We start from the raw sequence: 18,631 nt of genomic DNA, 5'->3' as shown, positions 1-18,631 counted from the left end.
TTCTTCAAAATTAGGGATGGGTGGGAGGGAGATGCTCCACTTCCTCTCAACAAATTATTGTGCTGCTTTTCCCGCTCAGCCTGCCCCCTTTAAAACCTCTGCCTCAGCCCCTCCTGTCCCCCAGCCAGCCTGTACCACCGAGAGGAAGGAGAGAGGGGGGGCCTCTTTCCTCCTCCGGTCAAAGCTCCCTCCATTTAGCACTGCAAATTCCAGGAGCAGCTTGACCTTTTATGTCGTCAAATCTCCGGCCCTTAACCAACACACATTAATACCAACCCTCAACATAAACCCCTCATAAATAACAGACAACAGACTTGGCATTGGTGCAAAATTGGCCGCAGCCCGTTTATTAATAAATAACTTAGTAAAACTTTTAATAACTTAATAAATAACAGTGCAAACAATTGTAAACATATTACACTTCAAACCACAGCGGTGCTAGTCCCCTGTTAAGTTTCTTAATTTAACTATGGCCGTAACTCCTTGTTTACTGGACCCAACCGTGCAAAATGGTTGGGCCCATCACAATTCTCCACATCCAGGTTTCTAAGGAACCCCTTGCCCTTAGAAAACCCCACCTTGCATTCCCCAATGGGGAATACAAAATTCCACCAAAACCAACCATTGGCCATAATTAATCTGCAATTTAAGGGCTAGCACCCCCGCCACCGACTGGCCTGACACCTCAGCCCAGTCCTTCCAACCCACCAACCGCACATAGGGCCTCCTTAAAATTGAGGATAAAAAGCTGCAGCCTGAAATCATTTAAATGCACCCCATCAGGCAGATAGAATTCACCCTCACCAACCTCCGCCAAGTCTGGGTGATGAACGACCGAAACCCCAAGCTTCCTCACAAAAGCACCCATAATCTTAATTACTTTCCGCCTGCTCTTATCCAGGCGCACCGGGTCCCAGGCCTACCTTCACACCATCCTCGGCAGGATATCCGACCACACAATGGTCAAAGACGGGAACAAGCTCTTTAATCTACCAATGTCCCTCTTCATGATTCTATACAACTCTCTCTGCGGCAAAAAATCAAGGTCATTCCCCCCAGCATGGATTACCAACACATTTGGAGGCTGAAAATGCCTGCAATAATCCAACACCAGAGGCAGCAATCCGTCCCATCTTAGTCCCCTCACACCAAACCATTTCACTTCACCACGAGATTTGGCAATGCCCAACTGCAAACCATCCACCTTCGCAGCAGCTGCCTTCCGTGCCCAATAAATGAGAGAGTGGCCGACCAACCACAAACGCTCCACACCTAAAACATAGAAGATCAATGAACCACAAGAAAATTCACCTCAAATACCCAATTCAGGGCGCACATACAGCCGAAAACGACCCGAACCCCACCTGCCAATCCCCTTAACTTCCGCTTCGGAAAGCCCCCTCATGGATGCTTCCATCGCGGCCCCAATTCGAAAAGAAGGGGTTCCAAAATCGGCCGGATTGACTCCCAACTGGCCCAACACTTTTTTAGGCACCACCTTGAACTGAAACTGCGACATAGGACTCCCGTCCTGATGAATTAACAACAAACCTTCGAGTCCTGGCCGGACCCCCAAGTACTCCTGAACACAACGCCAAGGACAAACCAAGGCTCCACTGGGAAAAAGGACAATCGTCCTACCTTTCCCCAACTGGTCTGTCTTACTTTTTCTCAAAAATATCTCCACCCTAGAATCAAATAAATACACATCCGAAAAACCCAAACCACCCATCAACTTCAGATTTTTGCTAACCAATTCCAAGACCCTAAAAGCCCCGAAAAAGGCCAGAACATAAGCCGCCCTGAACAAACAAATTTCATAAACCGACCGGCACACGACTTCCAGGACCTCATACAACCGTTGCAGCAATGAAAAAGTAATCGGCCTCCTGCCGTCCGGGGACGGGCCAACCGACCCCTTTTTTAAACCCTTCAAAACCTGCCTAACACAAAAAACCTTTGTAGCATCGTGTAGACCGAGCAGTTTAAAACTAAATGACAAAGCTGCCATACGCCTATCCATAGCTGAAGGGGACAACCTATGGCACCCCCATTCCCACATCCAATCCAACAGAGCACCAGTAAGATCCGTACCCCTTTCCACAAAACCCGATACCCTCCGCCTGGACTCCCAATCCCACCACACTCTGGAATAAGAAGCCCAAGTACCTGGAGCAAGCGAGGCCTTCACCCATCCAGCCAATCTTCCGTACCGAGCCTCCACAGAAATACTGGGCACTGGCAACCTGTCGCGTCTGTCCGAGGAGCCAATTCCCTGAACCGCCGCCACTGAAAGCGAGAGAGGGAATCGGCTATAGGATTATCAACACCTGGGATATGCTTAGCCTTAATGCACACGTTCATCCTCAAACACTTCAAAACCAACAGACGCAACAAACGCAACACCGGCAACGAGGAAGCCGTTAATGTATTTAAAGCCGAAACGACACCCATATTGTCAGTCGAGAACACCACCGACCTGTTACTCAATTCACCCTCCCACACGTACAGAGACACCACAATTGGGAAAAGCTTCAAGAAAACCAAGTTCTTCACTAAGCCACCAGACAACCATTCCGCTGGCCATTCAGCTGCACACCATTGTCCCATGAAGTAAGCCCCGAAACCACAACTACCAGCTGCATCCGTCACCAGTCACAACTCCTCATTCGAAACCCTAGGCGATTGAATCAATGCAGAGCCATTGAAACCCAACAAAAAACACCGCCACACTCTCAAGTCATCTTTCAGCTCCCTCGACAAATGCACAAAATGGTGCGGCTTGACGACACCCGCCGTAGCTAAGGACAACCGCCTGCAAAAGACCCTCCCCATGGGGATGATCCTGCATGCAAAATTGAACTTGCCAACCAAAGACTGAAGATCATGCAACGTGATCTTCTTAGTTACCAAACAGCGGTCAACAATCTCCAGCAAATCTTTCACTTTATCAGTCTGCACTCCATAGTGACGGAGTCAATCTTAATACCCAGGAAATCCAGCACCGACACCGGCCCCTCTGATTTTTCCTCGGCTATTGGCACACCACAATCCAACGCCACCTGACAGCAAACATCCCGTAACCTCCCACAAACTTCCGACCCAGCCGGGCCGACAGACAAGAAATCGTCAAGGTAATGCACCAATGACGACTAACCTGACCGCACAGAAACCACCCATTCCAGGAACGAACTGAACTACTCAAACAACGAACACAAAATGGAGCAGCCCATAGGCAAACACAAATCCACGTAGTACAAGCCATCCACACAACAACCCAACAAACGATGCGAGGACGGGTGCACCGGCAACAACCGGAACGCCGCCTCTATGTCAACTTTTGCCAATAAGGCCGAAATGCCACCGCCTGGTCAAAAGAGGCATATTTTACCGATGCCAATTCCTGAGGGATCCCATCATTCACCGATCCCCCTTTGGGAAAAGAGAGATGATGGATTAGCCGGAACTTACCGGGCTCCCTCTTGGGAACCACCCCAAGCGGAGATATTCTCAAGTCCACAATGGGAGGATGATCAAATGGACCAGCCATATGCCCCAAGGACACCTCCTTGTTCAATTTTTCCCGTACCACCTCTGGCCACAAGCGGGCCGACTTCAAATTACCCCTGAATACCCGACTCCCACCTTGCGACGGAATAACAAAACCGAATTGAAAACCATGATACAAAACCGCCGCTGTCTCGCGACAACCCCGCCGCCTAGTGTACAGGACGAGCCAATGCTCCATCATGTCTAGCCTAACCGGGGTCACCCCCTATGTCAGCCGAATCTCCTGCACCCCCTGCCTGTCCCTTCCGGAAACATCTCGTGCTTGAATTTGCACGTGGCACCCCACTTACATGATTTCTCGTTAAATGCGAAGCAACACCCTTTCCTAACCAATGCCGGGGACCCACCAGTGGAGGGACCACCGGCACCCAACCGAAAGGACTGGGAGGCTCTCAACGGTGTCATTATTTTTAGCCACAACCCCATGTCCCGGTCGTCCCACCTCATATCCGGCTTGACCGACAGCCGCTGACGAAAGTGCTCGTCATACGACCACCAAGCCATCCCGCCATACGTCCGCTGCGCGGCTGTGATCTCATCCAAGTAACAGAACAAGGCACTACCCTGCTCCGGGAATTTACTCGCAAAAACACTGGCATTAATGACAAAGGATTGGAACCAATTAGAAAATGTTTTAGGTAGTTTCCTATAACGTTTCTTACGCTCCTCCTCCTCCTTCTTGGCCACATCCTTTTTGGAATCCTCTGGGATTTCAAAGGATTGCTCAAGAGGAAGGAGCGAAAACAGTTCAATAAACTCCCTCTTACATATCTTGTCCCTGACCTCCGCCATCAGGTGCATCCCCAATGGCCCAATGGAACAGAGGCAGGAACGGGACATCGCCGTGTCTGCCACTCTCAACTCTACCCCCTCCGCCGATTTAGATGCCCCAGGGGCAGAAACAACCGCAGGCCCAGGTCCCTGAACCACCACTGGCGGACAAGTGCCCTGCACCGCCGCAGGTGGCCCACCCATGCGGGCCGGTGAACCCATCCCCGGACCGGCCGCGCCCCCCCCTGACGCTACAGGAACCGACACCACCGGAGCCGGGACCCATGACCTCTCGACTGCTATCTCCTTTGGAGGGGCCGCCCCTTCCAATTGTGACAACAAATCCTGAAAGCCCGCAACAACCCTCACAGCCACAGAAACATCATCACACCCCACAACATTACCCCCCACATTCACTATCCCAGCCTCACCTGTAGAATTGTCCTCTGTCCGCACTCCTGATGATTCTTCAACCGCAGCCTGGAGCCCGCCCTCACGTGGCTCCGTTCTCCGCTGTACACCTTCATGAACTATGGCAGCCGTCCGTGCAGACTGGTTCGGCTGCCATGTAGCTTCCTGGAAAATATCAGCACGTGAACACAAATTAAGTTGTAACAATCCCCTCCCCCCGCCTCCCTTGTGGCTGAATGGCACCCCTAGCCATGTGTGCCCTCCGCCACTGGTCGTCTTCTAGCGCCCCCCCTAGGAACACCCCCTTGGCCTACCAAAACACCCGGCCGTCTGTCCACCCCCCTACCACCCCAAATATTTCCCACAGGCAGCCTGGCCCTACCCCGAGATCCTGCCAACCCAACCCCCCTAGCCCCTCCTCTCACCTCGACCCCAGCAACGGGCAACGGATCCTGCTGTCCGCCGTCATCAGGCTCTATTCAAATGGATTCTGTCCAAGAGCCGTGCAGGCCAAAGAAGTCCTCCTCTAGGCCGTCCATAGAATCCGCCGCTGTAGATGGGCCTAGCCGCGGGCCAGGCCGTAGCCCAGTAGAACCTGCCTCTGAAAAAGAAAAACTGACATGTGAGCCCCCCACATCATCAACACCACCGACCCCCGAAGCAAAATACACCCCAGGGTTAATGACACCCCCAGTGGGCACACTAACAACACCCCCAAACCGGCTAACCGGCATACCACTGGCCCCAGGAGAGGGGGACACACACTCCTCATCTGATTAATCAAGATACAAACCAACCACCCCTGGATCACTCTCCATCTCCTCCACCTCCTTTCCAGACCCATATTCCTGGTCCACTAACATGGGGCAGTTATCAGATGAAATGCCCCTATGGACCTCTGCCTGCACTGTTATCTCCCTTCTACCACCCAACCTGCCAGGACCTGTGCTGACACTAATCCCACCCTCTCTGAAATGCTGCAAAGGGGCAGAGAATCCCCCCCAACAACACCACCCTCCACCCCTCCATGCTCCCTCCTAGAACCATTAGGCCCAGCTCTGACCCCCCCCCAGAGAACCCCCCCTCACCCTCAGACTGCTCCCGGCCGTAATCAACCTCCCCATCCCCAGTACCGCAGCAGCCGTTACCACCATAGGCCTCAGCTCCTGATCACTGCCGCTCCTCCCAGCCTGAGACACTGCTACCGCCGCGGGCCTGGACTACCCAGCTGCCGCAACCGCCACCGCCACAGGCCTCTTCTGCGCACTAGGCGCCGACATCCGGTCTCCACCGGCCCTCCCGCGCACCTCTGGGCTGAGCCTCAACGGAGGCTTTGAAATCCTGCCCGACCTCTTCCTGGGGGCCGCCCGCCCCACCACTGCAACAGGCACCGGAGTGCCGAGAAGAGCCCGGACCTGACCCTCAAGCCAGGTAGGGCCACGCTCCTGTGCCGCCTCCCTAAGCTGCAATAGCACCGCCTCTATCCCTGCCATGACGCAGGCTAAGCAGGACAAGCAGTACACAAGATGCTCCACTTCCTCTCAACAAATTATTGTGTTGCTTTTCCCGCTCAGCCTGCCACCTTTAAAACCTCTGCCTCAGCCCCTCCTGTCCCCCAGCCAGCCTGTACCACCGAGAGGAAGGAGAGAGGGGGGCCTCTTTCCTCCTCTGGTCAAAGCTCCCTCCATTCAGCGCTACAAATTCCAGGAGCAGCTTTTTAACGAAGAGAAAAGGGCAGGATATCCCAGTCTCTTCCCTTCATTGCAGTACTACTTTGTGATAGGTTAGCAAGGGTTCTTTTCATCTGGAGGACAGGGAAATCAGTTGGAAAATCCCCCAGAAAAAAAACCCAATATGCTCATCTGGCAAAATAAAGCTGCATTATTTATTGCAAAATTCTTCTCAGATATAAAGGTACATTATCATGCAGCTTACAATTTGTGTTTAATTTCCCTTTAAATGTAGCACTTGTGTTCATTGCTAAAAGGCGTGCTGTCATAAAAACCTTACACAAATGCAGTATGGTAATTTTTCTGATAAAAAGCACATTTGATATTCATTTAATATATTTTTTAACAATCCAATTTATATGAATGACATACATTGTGTGTGACTAAAAAATTTTTTTTTTCTGAATCTATTTAGTGCCCATGATTACTATTGTACTTCTGGGTGGTGCCTGTTAAATGTGTGTATGTGAATATTATTAGGAGGAATGTCTGATATGAGAATCTTGCTTACAAACTTTATATTTGTCAAAGAAGCTTGAAACCTGCAATTATTCACAAAAGATTCAGACAGTAAGGCCTATTTATCAAAGCGTCATCTTAAAATGCGCTTGAATTCCGCGTCATAGTTGTCGCGAGATTATAGCGCCGTAGTTATCAAAGCATCAAGATTGGAAAAAATTAGAATTTTGTGATGTAACATACGATTCGCCAGTCTCAATTCGACGCAGATAGATGCGAATAGAAAACCTGTTGAATTTAAGCGTAATTCTGTGTATTCGCCCTCCTATTCGACACAATTTGAAGCAGTCAAGAAGTTATCAAAAAATGAATAGTTACGCTTGAGTCTTATGCGACGCAGCATACCTAGTTTTCAATCCGCCACCCTTGAGGTTGTGGATGCTATAGAAGTCAATGGAATTTGGAAACCACTGAAATCTTATGTTCGATGCTGTGAGAGAGTGAAGCATATCACCTAATAAAACTCAATTTAAAACATTATTAAATATGTATACCCTTCAAAAATCAAACAATATTATTGCTCCACATTTGGTGCACTAGTAGATATAGGGATAAAAATGAAAAATACATTACTACTTATAGATTATGCTACAACTTTGTCTCTCATTACAAATCAAGGGGACAATATTATTTCTACATATATGGTGCAAAGTTTTGCCACAAACTTGTTGCACTAATAGATATAGAGATAAAAATGAAATTAATACACAACATAATATAGCTAACTTCCTTTTTATTTTTTTGAAAAATCTATGTGCACCATGTTTAAGCCATGTAATTCAAGTCCCACTCTCCACTTCGCGCCATATTTGACGCAACACTTTTCGCATTAATTATGATGCAAACTCCTAAATAACCCACACACTAGTGAATTGTTCCACCACTTTTGATTGGAATATGCATAATCACATGATTTATGACATCAGCCAATTTGATTCAAAAATAAATTTTGAAACTATCACTAACAAATCAAATTGAGTCATTGATCACTCATCAGAACTTGTAAGTGCCATTTGTATTATACTTTGAAATTATGTATATGGGAAATTAGTATTAAAGATAAACATTGATGCTGACATTAGGACACAGTGTAATATTTTAGACAAGGATTTTAAAATTCAAATTGATGTTTGTTTCAATAACATCTTAAGCTAATAGCTCAATGGGATAGCCCACCTAACTTTAAACTGTCATGATTCAGATAAATTAAATTCAACTCTTTACTGTCATGATATGTTCAGTTTATTTCTTCCTTCTCTTATTATTTTTCAGTACGAAATGTCATCTTATATGCCAGGCCATTGTATAACACCTGTGAAGGGGTGGTTTTTAAAAATAGATTGCAATCAGGAGGGGTAAGACAGGTGCAGAGAGAAACCTGGCCCATAGGATACCCCAAAATATTATTTCAAGATTTGGATAGAACATACAATTTTAAACAACTTTCCAATTTACTTCTATTATCAAATTTGCTTCATTCTCCTTTGCTGAAGGAACAGCATTGCACTACTGACAGCTACTGGCAGCTAGCTCAACACATCTATTTAGCCAATCACAAGAGACAAATGTGTGCAGGCACCAATTAGCAGCTAGCTCCCACTAGTGCAACTTAAATTTTCACTTTCCTATCCCTTTAAAATAGCCATAGATTTCAAATAAATACATATGATATTCTGATTACATGTTATATTCGAAATTATTCCTGCTCAGAATAATAATACATTTACAATATATACATATAGTGGTATAAATAAACACAGAGATATAACAGACAACATTGTTTAGAACAAAAAAGGAACTTCGGGACATTTAGATGTGCTTGCAAAAGATTGCTGACATAACACACACACACACACATATATATATATATATATATATATATATATATATATATATATATATATATATATATATATATATATATATATATAAGTATATGAAACAAGCGCACTCCAAGGGATCCTTAAGCAGTCACTTTTATTTAGCTAAATAAAAGTGACTGCTTAAGGATCCCTTGGAGTGCACTTGTTTCATATACTTGTCTAATTTGTTGGCTGCACCCAGGGCATTGGATTACTTGTTTGCTAGGAGTGCAATTCCCTTGTGACATATATATATATATATATATATATATATATATATATATATATATATATATATATATGTGTGTATACATACTAAAATATGTATGTCCAATCTTAACAAGAATTCTAATAATTCACTCTCCACTTTGCACCAAATATGTCGCTACTTGCTATATTCACAATTAGTCCTGCTCAGAAAAAGAATATATTTACACTATATACAATAATGTGCTAAAGAGAAATGTGCTTGTTCGTGGACAGTATTGAAATGGTATAAATAAAGTTGGGAAAAGCCTGATGACTGTTAGTTAACACCAGTCCGATGATCTTCGCACCGTACTTGACGCGCGTGTTTTTGACGGCTTTTTTTTACAAATAAGGAGATCGTATTCAGATCCGCGGCCACGATGTTTGGCGAGCGTACTGACACCCGCAAATGCAGCATAGTTGACGCTTTGATAAATAGGCCTCAGTGTTTGTAATTATTGCAACCTTTCTCTTAAAGACAGATTATTTCCCTTATATTGTGTTACGTCTGTGTGTTCTATTTTGCATTTTGTTACCTTCTCTTATGATTCTCATAAGAATGAGGCCCAAGAGTGGCCACTTGCAATAAGTTGAAGAGTATCTTTGCAAGGATACATAGCCATCTTATTAGTACTTGCTAATTTCAATCATTGGAACTGGTTATCATCTCTGTTCATGAGTCTACTATCCATGGCAGGACACCACAAAGGAAGCCGATGCTTTCCCAAAAAACATTGCTAAATGCCTGAAGTTTTCCCAAGACCACCTTGACACTCCACAGCAATACTGGGAAAATACTTTGTGGGCTGATGAAATTAAGCTTGAGTTGTTTGGGGAGAACACACAGCACTATGTATGGCGTAGAAAAGGCACCACATACCAACATGAAAACATCATCCCAACAGTATAGTATGGAGGAGGGAGCATTTTGATTTGGGGCTGCTTTGCTGCTTCGCGGACTTTGACTACTTGCCATTATCGAGGGACGAATTAATTCCCAAGTTTATCAAGATATCCTGCAGGCTAACATTAGGGTTGCTGTGCGCCAGCTGAAGTTTGGTTGAAGTTGGGTAGTGCAGCAGGACAGTGACCCTAAACATCAACGTAAATCCACTACAGAATGGTTTAAAAAAAAGAAAATCAGCCTTTTGTAATGACCCAGTTAGAGCCCAGACCTTAACCCCATGGTGTGGAATGACCTCAAGAGAGCTGTTCACACCAGACATCCTAACAATATGGCTGAGAAGAAGCAGCTCTGTAAGGAAGAGTGGTCCAAAATTCCTCCAGAGCATTGTGCAAGTCTAATCCACAACTACCAGAAATGTTTGATTAAGGTTATTGCTGGCAAAGGAGGATCAACTAGATTTTAAATCCAAGTGTTTACTCCAAGATGAGATGAAATTTTATGACCAATTCATGCAGAAAGCCAACTAATATATATATATACAAAACACAGTAGGGGACTGCACTCTCAGGGGCATATCTATCAAGCTCCGTACTGAGCTTGAAGCCCCGTGTTTCTGGCAAGCCTTTTCTATTACCATTGGTTTACTGGTGTGTTCAGCTAGCTCCCAGTAGTGCTGTGCTGCTCCTTTGATAAAGGATATCAATAGAATGAAGTGAAATTGGTAAAAGAAGTAAATTGGAAAGTTACTTGAAAATGTATGTTTTTCTAACTTAATCACCAAAGAAAAATTTGGGGTTTCATGTCCTTTTAATTAAGTAACGATATAGGGCCACATTACAAGTGCATGCAAGCTATATTAGCGCTCCACTTTATAATAAAAGTGCATGACAATGTGCACTGGTATTACAAGTTAATCGAAATGCGTAAGCGAGCTCGCATTAAAATTGCAGCATTTTGTAATATGTACAGTATGTATATGAATAAATACAATATACAGTATATGTATATAATCATATACATATTTACATTGCGGTCTATGGGAACACACAGTTCCCATAGACCGCAAGGTAAAGGCACCCCCACCAACTTTAAAGCCCCAAAACTGCCTAGTGCAGTTTTTTTTAATTTAAAAAAAAGCTAGATTTTTTTTTTTTTTAATAAACTACAATGCCTTCTATTTTGAGGGCATTTGGGGCACTTTTAGAAAATTTACCAGAAATATAATCCAGTTAATTTTCAGAGAGCTAATTAATACCGCAAGCGCAACCAGCCATTTGTAAGGGCTGGTTAATTATCGCTCTCCCACAAACAGGCAAATTTGCCCATTTATAATTTAGCGCTCCACTTGTAATCTAGCCCATATTGTTTTTTCATTGGTCTGATATAATTTCCTGATTTAAATAGCAAATAGAATTTCAGTTGCTCTCATCCTATTGGCTGATTTGAACAGCCAATAGGATTTGAGTAGCTTTCATCCTATTGGCTGATTTGAATTTGAAGAATCAAATCAGCCAATAGGAATTCAAGGGATGCCATTTTTAATCGCGTCCCTTGAATTCTCTATCCAGTGTGCAGCGAAGATCGTACGAAGAGGATCCTCCACGCTCCATGGCTCCGCGGTTGCCGGTCTTCAGTTCCAGGGTCGCCGGTCTTCAGCTCCGCGGTCTTCAGTCTTCAGCTCCTCTCCGCGAAGGATGTTCCAGGAAAAAGAAAGAAGAGGTTGCCGCTTGGAAGAAGACTTCACCGCCTGGAACAGGACCTTCTCCGCTGGACTTCAGGAATGGTGAGTAGCAACCTGGGGCTTAGACTTAGGGTTTTTTAAGGGTTTTTTAGGGGGTTTTATTTTATTTGGATAGGGTGGGCAGTAAAAGAGCTAAATGCCCTTTTAAGGGCAATGCCCAACAAGTGCCCTTTTCAGGGCAATGGGTAGTTTAGGGTTTTTAGTGTTAGGTTATTTTATTTGGGGGGGTTTTGTGGGTGGGTTTTTTTACTGTTACTGAGCTGATTATCTTGGGGCAATGCCCTGCAAAAAGCCCTTTTAAGGGCTACTGGTAGTTTATTAGAGTAGGGGGTGTTTTTATTTTGGGAGGGCTTTTTTATTTTCATAGGGATTAGGTATAATTTTTTAAAATTTGGTATTTTTCTTTTTTATTTTATGTAATCTTAGATTTTTTTATTTTCTGTAATTGTAGCTTAACGGGACAGTCTACTCCAGAATTTCGATTAGACTGTCCCTTTAATTTATACTTAGTTTATTTGTATTTTTAAAGTAGTGTTAGTTTTTTTTAATTTAATAGTAACTTTAGTATTTTGTAAATTAGGTAATTTGGGTTCATTTAGGGGGGGGTTAGGTTAGGGGGGGTTAGGTTTATTGCATTGTGGGCTTTGGCAGTTTAGAGGTTAATACTTTAATAGGTTTATTGCATTGTGGGCTTTGGCGGGTTAAGGGGTTAATAGTTTTTATGGGTTTATTGCGTTGTGGGTTGATGGCGGATTAGGGGTTAATAGTTTTAATAGGTAGTTTGCGATGCTGGGGTTGGTGGATTTAGGGGTTAATAATTTAGTTATTACTTGCGGTGTGGTTTGATGGCGGATATAGGGGTTAATGGTTTAATTAGGCTTATTACATTGCGGGGGGTTGTTGGTCTAGGGGTTAATACCTTTATAATTAGTAGTGAGAGGGGGGATTGTGGATATAGGGTTTTTTACGGGAGATTTGATATTTTCTTTACTTTCTTAGGCACCGGCAGTTTCTAAAGTGCCGTAAGTCACTGGCGACTCATTGTATTTTTTTTACGCTCATTTCTGGACATCGCTAGTTTATCAGACTTACGGCACTTTATGATCTGCCTGCGGGGTATATTGGTTGATTGGATTTTCTTTGGTGAAAGAGAAAAGTATAAGTTTGTTTTATAATAGAAGGAAGAACAGAGGAAGGAACTATAGTAAACTATTTTTAAAATTAAAATACAGTACAGTACTAATATATATATATATTTTATTGTCTTTTCTTTTACTTAACACTCTAGATCTGTTTTCACATCTGGACACCCGCATAGGCCAGGGTATTCTCAGTTATGGAGTCTCTATGACAACCTTGGATGATGTTTTTTTAAAACTGGAGGGAGAATCAGAGATTGAACAAGGAGGTAAAGTTATTATTTTTTTTTTTTAAATACCATTTTTGGTGGGTTCAAAGTAAACTAAAAGGTGCAATTTTTGCATTATTTTTGCCTTGTATTTTAGTGAGACTATTAGGGGTACATTTATTAAATGCCGAGCAAACATGATTCGCTGTAGAGTACGCTGTCGGGATTTATCATTGCACAAGCATTTCATGAGAATGCCGCCCCCTGCTCACAGGCGGCCAATTGGCCGCTAGCAGAGGCTGTCAATCATCCTGATCGTATCAGATCAGGATGATTTCAATCCGTCACCTAAAAGGTGGCAGACAGGGCAAGGAGCAGCGGTCTTATGACAGCTGCTTCTTAAAGGGACACTAAACCCCAACATTTTTTTTCATGAATCAGGTAGAGAATACAATTTTAAATAACATTCCAATTTACTTCTATTATCTAATTTGTAACATTCTTTAGATATACTTTGTTTAAGAAATAGCAATGCACATGGGTGAGCCAATCACACAAGACATCTATGTGCAGCCACCAATCAGCATCTACTGAGCATATCTAGATATGCCTTTCAGCAAATAATATAAAGAAAATGAAGCAAATTAGATAATAGAAGTAAATGAGAAAGTTGTTTAAAATTGTATGCTCTTTCTAAATCATGAAAGAAAAATTTTGGGTTTCATGTCCCTTTAACTTCCGTTTCAGGCGAGCCTGAAACGATGGGACTCTGAATTAGCATATGCTTCAGTCCTTAGTGTCAAGAAGTTATCTTTGATAGCAAATTTTTAAAAACTGCTGAGCAGCATACAATGAAATCCCCTTGAGACATAAAATATTATCACATAATGCCTGTTGCATTTGAATTTTATTATATAAACACAATACAAATCCTACAAAACATTGTGGTATTTATTAGTGCCAAATAGATTGTTATAAATATTTAATTCTATTTTGTAAGAAAACATTTCATGTAAAATAAAAGCGACATCACTGCGCTTAAGAAAGTATACTGGACTTTAACATCATAGGTCCTTTAGCTGGATGGAAACAAGCTGCTATCGTCTCAGTGCACTGCTCAACTGTTTCACAAAGTCTAGGCTTCCATAGTCAGCACACTCACTATAGTGAAGATCGCAACCGCAATTGATACAAGCGGTCCGATTTGCTGAACTTTGCTGAACTTCCTGAAACTGCTTCGTGTACAGTGATTGGCTTAAAGGGACATGAAACCCAAAAATTTTTGTTCATGATTCAGATAGAGAATACAATTTTAAACAACTTTCCAATTTACTTCTATTATTTAATTTGCTTCCTTCTCTTGTTATCCTTTGCTGAATGGTTTATTTAGGCAAGCTCAGAAGCAGCAGAGAACCTAGGTTCTAGCTGTTGATTGGTGGCTGCATATATCGATTATAAATGGCTCACCCATGTGTTGAGTTAGAAACCATTAGTGCATTGCTGCTCCTTCAATAAATGATAACAAGAGAATTAAATAAATAAGATAATAGAAGTAAATTAGAAAGTTGTTTAAAATTGTATTCTCTATCTGAATCATGAATGAAAAAAATTGGGTTTCATGTCCCTTTAAGTTGGAAGCCACACACGAAGCTCCTGTAATAGCTAAAAGCGCTTTCGATACGAATATGGACGATATCACCTAACCCGATGAGCTCCGGATCACTCTTTCCTTGTGGCTGCTTTGCATCAGGAGTCCTTGGATTTCCGAATACCATATTGTTCACTATTTGTCCATTGGACCCTGCTGCTGTTATTTTTATAATTGCCGCTCATATGTATGCTGAGCTATATATGTATATACATTGATTTATTGTATTTATCCATTTTTTATGTGTATGCATTTTTAATACTTTTTATTTCTGTCTTTTATCATTAAATATACTTATTTTTAACCATTTGAAAGCCAGATACTACATATATTAAGCTTTTTGAGCGCCTCAGTTCTGATACTTTTTTGTTTGTTTTCACACATGAAAGTTTCTTTTTTTGTGTTCTAAGAAAACATTTCATACACACACACTCAAACATATTGCTGCACCTTTCCAGTCAGGGGACAAATTACTACTCAGGAAATAAGAATTACTAGTCCACTCAACGTTAAATAGTAGAATTACTAATCCACTCAAGGTAAAATCTTACTGGCATGCTCCTTTGCTCAAATTTTTGTTTGGGGTGCTAGAAGCTAACACTCCAAGAATGAATTTACCACTGGTAATTGTAATATACTTTTACCACTGAAGTAAATATTAGGGAAGCCCAAATCCAGTGGTCCTGCTTTAGGATTAGCAAGTGCTTCTTTTCTTTCAGGGATAATCCTTCAAAGAGGAATTTTGGAAGATATTCAGTAGGGGGCATGGGCAGTTTTTGAATTATATATATATATATAGGTCAGTGAAAAAACAAATTCTTTATTTATTCATTCATTTCAGTTAAAATACCCATAACATCCATGGGTAACAAAAGTAGCATAAACTTGCAAAAAGACTGCTGCTGACATGTTTCGCCCTTAGGGCGTAATCATAGCTACTAGTAAAACACCTGCTTACCTATTTAAGGCAGCAGGAAAAACCTAATAGGTTAAAATGTAATTAGCAAGGAAATTCAATTGGTTAACAATGAACCCTTTATATTACATTACATCATATTGAGCCTCAAGATTTTTTTCCTCAAAATTTTCCATAGTTAGGGACATAATTCGTAAGATTACATAGAAAATTGGCTAAATGGCATATGGATAGAAATGCATGAAATGGAGTATTTACATATGCACCAATATATACACCTACTTGAGGTAATTATAAAACACTATATCCCTCCCATATCAATCTCTGGACTATAGCCTACAAATACTCAATATATGAAACTGAGTATGTAAATATATCACTTGAAACCCATAGGGTAATGGGGATAGATAAGAATGTAAGGCCTGGACAGGTGAATTACACTCCTGTCAACGGGAAGAAATAAATTGAGTTTAAATAACATAGGCAAAAAAGTCCTGTTAAAAAAATATTATACTATTTCATGTGTGTATAAACATATATTCCTAAGGTACATATGTGCATATGTAAATGCTCATGGTTTTATAAGAAATGAGAAATTAAGAAATTAGAAGGACCATGAGAATCATGGTTGGAGTGAGACACAGAGACATGGAGAAGCATACTGCGGAAGAAGGAGACGCATGGTGCGAATAGCGAGTACACTATTTCCAGAAATTAATTAAGTTGTACTTTGAATTCAGACCTGTGGGAACCCTTGTCTGAAGCTTAAAGATCCAATACATCTCCCTCTCCCGCAGCAGCCTATCACGATCACCTCCTCTTGGGGGACATGTTACCTTTTCTATGGCCTGCCATCTCAGACTGTAGATATCTTTGTTGTGACAGCGCAAAAAAAATGTCTAACCAAAGGAGTGCTAGCAAAGTATCCCCAGTGACTTCCGATTTAAACATGTTGGACACCGTGATATACTCACAAACCCGGCATTTGTGCCTACATTTGAAAAGGCCCTTGTGTATAAGCCAAGAGCTGGTTGGTCTATTCAGCTTCGGCAAGGAAGATGGTGACAGTACATTAGCAAGAGTTTTTGCTCTCCTATAAGAACAGCACAACCCATCACTAACACATTTCTCCAATTTGTCATCAGCTGAAAGAAAGTTGAAATGCTTTCTAACAATTTTGCAGATGTCTGTATACTGCAGACTAAATTCTGTAACAAAGGTTACACCTTGAAAATCTGTGTCAGAGTTGGGGCGTGCTTTCGAATGTTCTTGAACCAAAGTGGTTCTGTTAATTCTCTGAACTTGTTTCTCTGCTTTACAAATAACTTGATTTGAGTATCCTCTTCCTTTTAACCTATTACTAAGTTCTTTAGATTGTTCTTGGAAAGATTGCTCAAGTGTGCAATTGCGTTTAACCCTAACAAATTGTCCCTTTGCAAACGCAAAGGGGACATGTCAGGGATCGCAGCTATTGGCGTGCAAAAGTGCATTGCCAGCTGTTGGTTTCCTGTAGATTTTGCTAATGATTTTCCCTTATAAATATATATATATATATATATATATATATATATATATGTATATATATATATATATATATATATATATATATATATATATATATATATAAATTTTTCTCAATGCGAATCCGCCCTCACTGGGTCAACCACCTGCAGGTTCTGTGTAAATAAACAGCCTTCAGAAATAACAGCAACCACACAGCATTTCTTAAAAAAAAAAGGTGTCAAATCTATTGACGTTTCGGGGAGTAAACCTCCCCTTCCTCAGAACATAAAGTGTACACAAACACTGCACCTTAAATAAGCAAACTAATACACAATCATCTCCCACATCCTGTTTAGAAAAAGGCGCCAACATTACATCATTTCCGGTTCCTCTATTGTTACCCGGAAGTATTCAAATCAATCACTTTTGGTATGTGTTTACATATTAAAAAAACTATTTCTTGATTACAAACTTTCAAAATATCATAACATACCACATTATGCAGTTATACATTGTGTATCAAACAATCACAATATTTAAACATATTCATATACTTCCGCGGTACCACACTGCCGCTTCTATAGTGAAACAAAACCCGGAGGTTAATCAACCACTTCCGGTACGTTATGGCAAGCATTTATATAAACAATGAGTGTCTTATTACACTATAATAACATCCTAAAGCTTTCTCTACCTGTTATATAAATATACACCTCTTTGTTGCCCAATCTTTAAGTACTCAATACTAACATCGTGACTTACTTTTGTTAATATTGTGTGTCCGGTTTCCGGAAGTTACGTCACTTCCAGTTCCGGTTACCTTATGTCACACGTGTTTAATAATGTTCATTTTTGCTAATGTTGGTCTACCTCATCCTAACTAGAGCAGGTAATATATTACACACCACTCCTAAGAACTATAATAAAATTTTGTGCTACTCATGCAACCACAATAAACCAAAATACTTAAAAGGATTATATAATAAATTGAAATAAAAGAACTAATATCAGCATATGTCTAGAAAATTGTTATCTTGCACTTTAATACTGTTTAATATATATATTTTGCACACATTCAAAGTGTTATGTCAACCAAATCACACTTGCATGTTGTCACTAATTACGTTCAATGTTAGTTACGGTGGTGAGAACACAAATGGTAAACCCTGTGTCCCAGGTGTAAGGATTTACATCCAACCTGCAGGTCTCGGGCAGAGATATAGGGTGGTGGCATGAACCACTACTGATCCAGTGCACCCCCCATGTACCTCCACAAATCACACCTACACAAACCCCTACCCACCGGCAGGAGTATGTACACAGTGATCCCCTTCCACAACCTACTGGTGTCAACCAACACTGGTACACACAGAGAACCACAGTCCTCTCACCCCATATTACCACACTATATAAGGGCACCAAGATCTGGTGGAGAGTTCAAACCCTTCGGGTATAA

The 18,631-nt window shown here is 42.0% G+C and overlaps 1 protein-coding gene across 1 annotated transcript in view; it reads left to right on the top strand.

The window, feature by feature from the left end:
• Positions 1-18,631, top strand: part of LOC128653786 (ABC-type organic anion transporter ABCA8) — a 405,751-nt gene that overhangs the window by 135,421 nt on the left and 251,699 nt on the right. Inside the window, exon 18 of the mRNA XM_053707294.1 lies at positions 13,049-13,168. Within this exon, the coding sequence (XP_053563269.1) occupies positions 13,049-13,168 (120 nt within the window). The remainder of the gene's footprint in view (positions 1-13,048; positions 13,169-18,631) is intronic.

This window comes from Bombina bombina, chromosome 1 (assembly GCF_027579735.1).
Source record: "Bombina bombina isolate aBomBom1 chromosome 1, aBomBom1.pri, whole genome shotgun sequence".
Classification (NCBI taxonomy): Eukaryota; Metazoa; Chordata; class Amphibia; order Anura; family Bombinatoridae; genus Bombina; species Bombina bombina.
This window is presented reverse-complemented; position numbering and strand designations above follow the sequence as displayed.